The sequence below is a fragment of the Xenopus tropicalis genome, chromosome 6, assembly GCF_000004195.4.
Source record: "Xenopus tropicalis strain Nigerian chromosome 6, UCB_Xtro_10.0, whole genome shotgun sequence".
Classification (NCBI taxonomy): domain Eukaryota; kingdom Metazoa; phylum Chordata; class Amphibia; order Anura; family Pipidae; genus Xenopus; species Xenopus tropicalis.
The window spans coordinates 50,009,548-50,018,894 of NC_030682.2; the positions used below are offsets into that span (position 1 = coordinate 50,009,548).

Below are 9,347 nucleotides of genomic sequence, written 5' to 3' on the forward strand. Positions count from 1 at the left end.
ATAGGAACCAATCAGTAACTAGGGGACTGAAACCTGTATTTTCCAGAGAGAATGCAGGCCTGCAATTGGTTATTCCTCTCCTACTATTCTCAACACTTACACCCCTCATTTGAAACATGGACTACAAATCAGCAACTAGACTTGATTGGAAACTGTAGCCTGTCTTTGATTGTGTGATTGCAGGACTGTGACTGTCTATTCCCCTTCTTCTCTGCTTCTGGCAGGGACATCCACACCTCTTTAGAAAAAATGGACAGGGATCATATTGGGGGGGGGGGATCAATTACATTATATGTCTCCTTTAAGTTACAATATTGTAAAATAGATTTTACATTAAATATATGTAGTAATGCTCTTGTGAGCATTTGAGTCTAAAAGCTCATTTAGTACAGGTTTCAGGCAATTCCCATTTGTTTCTAGGAAGAGAGCAACCACTTAAAGACCACTAGAACTTTAAATTCACAGAAGGGCGAAAGATCACTTTTATTAGGACTATGTCTAACATCACAGCAACTTGTGAGTAAAAATAAGGCAATTTGATTCCAGACACCAATTAGGAAAATGACAAATACAAAACAGTGGTCAAGGTGCCAGGCTGATGAAATTGTGCATTTATTTTCAGTAAAATGAACAAATGGAAAGGTGCTGGGGCTGATTAAACTAAGTATAGTCCTTTTGCTTGCAGACATCAATTAGCAAGATGACAAATGAAAAGCAACAGGCAAGGTCCCAGGACCAAACAAATTGTGCTTAAGCACGTTTGTTTCAAGCCACCAATTAGCAAAATGACCAATGCACACCAATGTATGTACATACAAATTTAAATATATATAAAATAAATATATACATATTGTATATTGTTTCTGCACACATTGCCTGACAGTTATTGAGGCTGTGCCTTTTTGTAGGTTTTATGGGTGAATGGTTATTCACTGTCTTACATATTTTTTCAACAAATTAATTATCTTCTGGTTTACATGACCTTCTTTATGCATGGGCAGCGCAGAAAAAACTCTGGACAGCTCTTTCACAAATTATTAGGACAGATCAATATGTCAGACGTAGAACTGCTAGCAAACTGTTGATAAATAACTGGCCTCCCTAATGCTAAAATTTGGGGCCAAAATCTGCTTAGGAGCTGCACAAAGGCCTATGCAGTGCCTGTGCCAGTGAAGCTATACAAAGGAGCAAATGGGAGCAGATCTGCTTTTCTGAGCCTGTGTACAAAACGCAAATGGAATAAAGTGGATTATCTAAATAGTGTGCCTCTAGCAAGAAAGATACACTCATTAGCTCAGAAGACAGCTACTAAGTGTTTGCCTCCAATCAAAATAAAGACAGGCACATCTGTCAAGAGAAGGAGCAGGGGGCCACAAGCAGCCAAATATCTACTGGGCAAGTTTGAAAATCCCATTGGTAGGGAACTGTGTAGACACTTTGATGTTGTCCTCTCCCTATGGGCCTGCGATTGGATCAGCTTGATTTGGTCTAGAATGTAGGTGGCCAAATTGGACAAAGAACGACCAAACCTTATGTATGGACAGCTTTACTTCATTATTTGGGAAGCAGTACAGAATTATATACCAATTATATTTAGAACATTTCTAAATTCCATTATATGAAGTTTATAATTAATGTTTGCAATACTTAAAAAGTCTAACTTGACTAAACATTTTCTGCAGAAACCTGGGAAAAAAAGTATATAAATATCACCTTTAAATACAACACATTCTAAAGAGAGTAACCAATAAAAACTCTTTTTGCAACCTCTCTGCCTTTCAATTATTTCAGCTAATTTCTGGCTTGAACAATAAACAATACATATCACACTCTTTTCACACTGAGAAAGCCATTTCAGCAGCAATGTGGGGTTGCTGGGGGTTATTATTTATTTATACAGTGCCAACAAGTTATGCAGTGCTTTACATTAATGTATAACAAATAGGGGCACATTTACTAATCCACAAATCCGAATCCGAATGGGCAAAATTTGGATTGGAAACGAACATTTTGCGACTTTTTCTTATTTTTTGCGATTTTTTCGTCGCCGTTACAACTTTTTCGTAGATTGTCGCGACTTTTTCGTAGCTGTTACAACTTGCGCGAATTGTCGCAACTTTTTCGTAGCCGTTACGATTTGCTCGTATATTGTCACGACTTTTTCGTATTGAGCGCTCGTAAACGACGGGCAAAACTTTCAGACTTTGCATGATTTTGGAAGCCTCCCATAGGACTCAATGGCACTCTGCAGCTCCAACCTGGCCTAAGGAAAGTCACGATACTGAAACTTGAATGAATCCGAAACTTTCGTTACGAAAGTTACGAATCCGATCATTACGAAAAAAAAACTCATTCGGACGCTTTTCAGATGTTCGTGGATTAGTAAATGTGCCCCATAGTGTCCTACAATAATTTAACAAACAAAGCTTACAGAATAAAAATAAGATCAGACTGAGCTTAGTTGAACATATTGTTTCAGCTACTAATTTTTTTTGACCATATGCTAAGTCACACATTGTCCATATGGTTAAATTTAGGCCTATTGACAAATTCACAGTTAAATGGTTGTAAATCAGGACTTATGTGGGATGATCTGCTGCTAACTCTAAAATTAGATGCTTCAAAGTTGGGGATTCCCTTATAAGATATTAATTCATCTAAGAGGTAATGACCTGGGACAAGTTAAATCTATCAATCTGATAAAGGAAAACAGATTTATCAGATTACCCATATTATATGTCACACTTACTTGGTGCAAAATAGTTCCTTGACATATTCTCTGAAACCTTTGGAGAGGTGCAGATAAAAAAAATGAATCCTGCATTATTGATATCTGATTGAAACAAAATAATGTATATAATGCAGTGTAAAGGTCCCCATACGCCAAAAGATCCACTCGTTTGACAATGTCGAGCGAATCTTCTCCTGATATCCCCCACCTACAGGTGGTTATTCGATCGTTTGGCCCTGGGGGGAAAAGTCGGTCCGGGGACCGCATGAACTAGCCGATGCAGTCCCCGATCCGACTAGATTTTCTAACCTGCCCGATTTCAGGCTAGATATTGGTCGGGCAGGCCCGTCGGGAGTGCCCATACAAGGGACCGATATCGGCAGCTACTATCGGCCCGTGTATGGGGACCTTAACATGTATAAGCTTGATACCACAAAATAGACGTTGAATAAACAAAACAGAAAAAAAAGAATCAGTTACATAAAGATGCTTACTTGGAAATTGCCAGACAAGGTGTTTGCCCTAGAAGTAGAGTTTATTTATCATTGGATATTTATTTTATTTAAGGGCAGTGGCACACAATGAGATTAGTCGCCCCGCAAAAAATCTTCGTTGTTGCAGGCAACTAATCTCCCTGCTATGCCATCCCACTGGCTAGAATGTAAATCACTGGTGGGATGGCATGCGCGTCGCTGGCATTGAGGGGAGATTAGTTGCCCACGACAACAAAGCTTTGACATGGGGCGACTAATCTCCCCGTGTACCCCCACCCAAAGATTCATTAGAACTCCTATTTGCCCTCCAAACACAGAGACCACTAAGGGTGGAGACACATGGAGCTACTAGTAGTAGCTACTTGTCATGGCTACTAAAACAGACAGGCTATTCTCAGTATTGTCTATTGCAGGGTATTTTCTGGTGTTTAGTAGCTTTGAAAACGTATCTGCTTCTAGCAGCCCCGTGTGTCTTCACCCTAAAGCTGGCCATACACGTGGCGATCTGACGATGTTTCGTGCGACCATCAGTCGTACAAAACATCGTCAGATCCGCCACACACCATTCAGGGTTGAATCGGCAGGTAAGGAGGTAGAAACAATAGGATTTCTACCTCCTTCTGCCGATTCAGCGCTGAAGGGAGATTTTGGTCAGGCGCCTTCTATGGCAAACTGGTCCGATCGGCGAGTCGGCCGATATCAGCAGCTTCCTGCGATATTGGTCGACTCGCCAACATACCATACACGCACCGAATATCGTACGAAACGAGGTTTCGTACGATATTATCGGTGCATGTATGGCCACCTTAAGGCTAATGCCAGACAGGGCTGATTCTCAGCCTGCAGATAAACACATCAGTCTTTGTCTGAAAAAAATCATTGTTTCTGTGTTCTGCTCAAACACCCCACCCCCAACTTCCTTGTAGAGCAACTGCCCAACACACTCTCTCTGTCCCTGTAACACAAGGGACACATATGTGTGTGTATTTGGTAAGGAGCAGCACTCTCAAATATAAAAACAACAAAATGTCTTTATTTCACATACCACTTGTGTTCAACCTTTAGGTTCACATTAGGACCTTTATCCTAATATGGACTGAAATGTTAGACACAACTGTGTCCCTGTTACCATATGTGTCTCTGATATGGTGTATACATACTGAGCAATAAAAAAAATGCTTTAAAAACTAACTTTAAATACTTGTGCAATGTACCAATGTGGGCGTGGCCAAAGTGTGACACTTCATCTATTTAGTTCAGCTGCACCCCTAAAGGTGAAGACACAGAGGTACTTGTTATGTCGGCATCAATATGCACAGTTATGTTAACTATATACTTGTTTTTAGGTGCACAATAACTAGCATGAAAACAGTCAGAGCATGGAGAGTGAACAGGGTATTTCCCTTCTGCTTTATTACTTCCGGGGCGCATGAGACATACATCACACCACGGTATTGCCACCTAGTGGCACGTATGTGAAATAACACTCAAATACATTACATCTCCTCCCCACTTAGATCAATTACTCCCATGTTTTTTCTCATACCGTGAACATTGGAACATCAGTGGAACTCAATAACTGTGAGGCCATATTAATGATAAAATAACCTACCGGACCAACCGTTAACTGCTTGAGTCTACACCCAATTAACATATTATGCAGTGCAGATGAAAACAAAAACTACAGATCTAATCTGTTAGGTGCCTTTTGATTCCTCACGGGGAATCGCCTCTCATTTTGGGAAATAACCGTAGCCGGTGCAACAAGCCCATCTGCATGTTGGTCTGGTGCATAAGATACAGTCTCATTAGATATCAAAGGCAGTTCTTGTTCCCTATCGTCTAATATTGGTGACACACTGTTATCCGCTGGCAACAGTTCGGTGGCTTTTGTGATTTCCGGGTGTCCCCCTAACATTTGATCTGCATGTCTTTTCCAGGTTTGTGTACTGTCCACTTGGACCGTATATGACACTGGTCCTGACTGGGAAGAGACAGTACCAGTTTTCCACTTTTCTCCCCCACGTCTATAATCTCTGACCAGCACGGAATCACCAACACCAAAGTCTCTTTCTTTCGCATGGAGAGCACGGTACGAACATTGAACTTCTTGGGCTTGCTCCACAGTCTGTTTTACACTTGGCTTTATTAAATCTAGTCGTGTTCTCAGTCTGCGATGTAAGAACAACATTGCCGGTGCTTCTTTTGTTGTGCTGTGGGGAGTATTCCTGTACTGTAACAGGAAAGCATCTAGTCTTTGTTGCAATGGTTTTGGTTCTTTGGATGCTTTTAGCGAATGTTTAAAAGTTTGTACAAAACGCTCAGCCAACCCGTTGGTCGCTGGGTGAAATGGTGCCGAGCGTACATGTTTAACACCATTCGATTTCAGAAAGCATTCAAATTCCTCTGAAGTAAATTGTGGGCCATTGTCGCTCACTAAGGTTTCAGGTATGCCATAGCGACTAAAAAGACCACGCAATACCTCGATCGTTTTGCATGACGTAGTAGAATCCATCACCAGAACTTCTGGCCATTTCGAGTGTGCGTCAACGACTACTAGGAACATGCGTCCTTCAAATGGCCCAGCGTAATCGATGTGGATTCGCTGCCAAGGGGATTCGGGCCATGCCCAGGGATGTAACGGTGATAGGGCTGGGGATTTCTGATTTTGTTGACAGGACATGCAGGTTTTAGATTTTTCCTCAATCTGCGAGTTGATATTTGGCCACCAGATGTAGCTACGCGCTAATGCCTTCATTTTGACTACACCTGGGTGTCCCGTGTGTAAATCCTCTAAGACTTGGGGTCTCAAATTTGGTGGAACGATAACTCGCTGTCCCCACATTAGACAGTCCTGCAAAAGTGATAGCTCCTCCTTCCTCATGAGATACGGTTTTAAAACATTTTCTGAGTCTTTGGTAGGTGGGAATAACCCGGTGGATACCATTTCCTTTACCCGACAGAGAATTGGATCTGTCCTGGTTCCTTTCCGAATATCACTGCTACTGACTGGAAGTGTATCCATTTTGTTTATAAAATAAACCTCTAATGCATCCTTTCTGTCCTTGTGGTGAACAGGCAGTGGTAAGTGTGATAAACTATCTGCGTTCCCGTGTTTGTCCGCACTCCTATACTGGATAGTGTAGTTATGTGCAGCCAACAGGAGAGCCCACCTTTGAAGTCTGGCTGCAGCCATGGAGGGAGTCGCTTTGTGTGGATGGAGTATGGTGGTAAGTGGACGGTGATCGGTCATTAAGGTGAAGTGACGTCCATATAGGTAAGTGTGAAACTTCCGTACTCCGAAGATTAATCCTAATGCTTCTCGCTCCAGCTGCGCATAGTTTTGCTCTGCCTTACTTAAGGTTCTCGAAGCGAAGGCTATGGGTCTTTCCTGCCCATCTGGCATCAAATGTGAAAGTACTGCCCCCACCCCATAGGGTGAAGCGTCGCACGCCAATCGGACTGGAAGTCTTGGGTCGTAGTGCGTAAGCACATTGGGTGTCAATAGCTGTCTCTTGATTTCCTGAAATGCACCCTCACATTCTGGAGACCAGTTCCATTTCACCTCCTTATGTAACATTGCGTTCAGGGGGTGAAGGACTGTGGACAGGTTTGGAACGAATCTTGCATAATAATTAACCAGCCCCAGGAAGGACCTGAGTTGGCTAACATTGACCGGGACCGGTGCCTCTGCAACTGCGCGCAGTTTATTGGCGGACTTGTGGAGTCCCGATGCATCAATCATGTGTCCCAAATACTCTAATGAGTTTTTGAAAAACTCACACTTCTCTCTTTTTACCCGAAGTCCACATTTCTCCAGTCTATTTAGCACAGCCTCAAGATTAGACAAGTGGTGCGCATCGTCTCTCCCTGTGATCAGGATGTCGTCCAGAAAACAGTGGACGGATGGTAACCCCTGCAGTACTTGTTCCATGGCTCGTTGGAATATCGATGGAGCTGATGTGATGCCAAAAGGTAATCTGTTGTATACGAACATTCCCTTGTGTGTCGTGATGGTTAAGTATTTCCGTGAATTTTCATGTACAGGGATCTGCAGGTACACTTGTGAAAGGTCCAATTTGCTAAACCTTTTTCCTCCCGCTAGTGAAGCGAACAGATCTTCAATCCGAGGTAATGGATAATGTTCGGCACATAAGGCTGGGTTTACCGTTACTTTGAAGTCACCGCAGATTCTGACATTACCTCTTTTTTTTATTACAGGCACAATCGGGGTTGCCCATTCACTGAATCGTACTGGTGAAATGATTCCTTGTTTGAGTAGGTGGTTGATTTCTTCCTCCACCTTGGGTCTGATGGCATATGGTACCACTCGAGCTTGGAAAAACTTTGGTTGAGTTCCTGGTTTCAGATTGATGGTAGCTGTGTAACCATTGAAAGTTCCTAACTCTTCACTGAAAACTTTCTCATGCTGTTTTAGAAGGCTGTCCAATGTCCCTTCGTTGCTGCGGTGTACTGCACTTATTGATTTGATCTCACGCCAGTCCAGATGAATTCGGCGAAGCCACTCGCGTCCGAATAGCGGAACCGCATTTCCGGTAACAATATACAGTGGTAACCGTGCACGTTGTTTGTTTAGCTTAACGCACACCTTGATGACTCCTTCTGGCCGGATTACTTCGCCAGTGTATGTCTTGAGAACAACGTTTGTATGGCGCAGACGAATGTGACTTAATTTATCTCTATACAGCTCCCCTGAGATAATAGAAACTGCCGCTCCTGTGTCGACTTCCATCTCTACTCGTAACCCCTCAATTTTTGGTTGTATTTTTATTACCGCTGTCCCTTCCTCATTTTCCCTTTTCATTATGTTCCCTGGTGCAGGGTTTTGCGATGTTGCGGTAACGTTGTGTAGTGTCAGTTCAGACTCAGTATCCGAACTTGTCTCTTCATTCAGCCTTTCCGTCTCAGTGCCCATTTTGTGAATTGTTTTTTTCTTTGCCATTCCCTTACTTTTTACATAGTTTCCTTTTCCGAAAACTCTCGGTATTTTCACCTCTGTCTTTGCACCTTTACATGACCGAGCGATGTGGCCCTTCTTTCCACAATTGTGACACAGTTGGTCTTTGTAAAAACATTCATTTTGGGTATGGTTAGACTTTCCGCATCTAAAACATTTTGCCTTTGGCGATTCTGATGCAAAAGACATGGCATTTACTTTCAATGAGTTACTTAAATGCTGTGATTCCCTCGATACAGCCTCCATTGACATTGCTATGTCCACGGCCTTTTGGTACGTGAGCGCCGATTCAGTCAAAAGCTTCCGCTGTATTGACTCGCTGCACAGGCCACACACCACTCTGTCTCTTAATGCATCGTTTAAATTGTCACCAAATTCACAGTGCTCCGCCAGTTTCTTTAATACAGCCACATACTGTGCAACACTTTCCCCCTCCGCCTGATTTCGTTTGTGAAACTTGAACCTCTCAGCAATCACAATAGGCCTGGGACTGAAATGCGCTTGCAGTGTGTTCACAATGTCTCCATATGACATAGTGCCGGGCTTAACTGGTGCAATAAGGCTACGTAAGAGTCCATAAGTGGATGCTCCCATTACGCTGAGGAAAACCGACACTGTTTTTCCCTCTTCAATGTCATTTGCTTTCACAAAGTGTTCAAAGCGTTCTACATACGTGGTCCATTGCTCTCTCGCCTCGTTGAAGGTATCAATCTGTCCGATGATCGTAGCCATCCTTACTTCTGGCTTGACAACTAGATATTGACCGTGGGCACGTTTCCCTCGTCGCCAATTTATGTTATGTCGGCATCAATATGCACAGTTATGTTAACTATATACTTGTTTTTAGGTGCACAATAACTAGCATGAAAACAGTCAGAGCATGGAGAGTGAACAGGGTATTTCCCTTCTGCTTTATTACTTCCGGGGCGCATGAGACATACATCACACCACGGTATTGCCACCTAGTGGCACGTATGTGAAATAACACTCAAATACATTACAGTACTAGTAGCAGCTAATTGTTGTGGCTACTAAAACAGACAATACTGATCACTTAAGGGGCCATATACATTAAGATCCGCTCGATTGACGCTGGTAATAGGCGTAGTCGGTAAGGGGACCGAATCAACAAGCCAATACGGTC

The 9,347-nt window shown here is 42.7% G+C and overlaps 1 protein-coding gene across 1 annotated transcript; it reads right to left on the bottom strand.

Moving 5' to 3' along the window:
- Nucleotides 1-4,888: 4,888 nt before the first annotated feature.
- On the bottom strand, nt 4,889-9,201 carry LOC105947537 (uncharacterized protein K02A2.6-like). Its single transcript, XM_012965058.3, has one exon. The coding sequence runs from the start codon at nt 8,933-8,935 to the stop codon at nt 4,907-4,909; it is 4,029 nt and encodes a 1,342-aa protein (XP_012820512.1). The 5' UTR covers nt 8,936-9,201; the 3' UTR covers nt 4,889-4,906.
- Nucleotides 9,202-9,347: the final 146 nt, after the last annotated feature.

Coding starts and splice junctions, on each gene's coding strand:
- LOC105947537 (XM_012965058.3), bottom strand. CDS start 8,935: ATGGCTACGATCATCGGACAGATTGATACCTTCAACGAGGCGAGAGAG.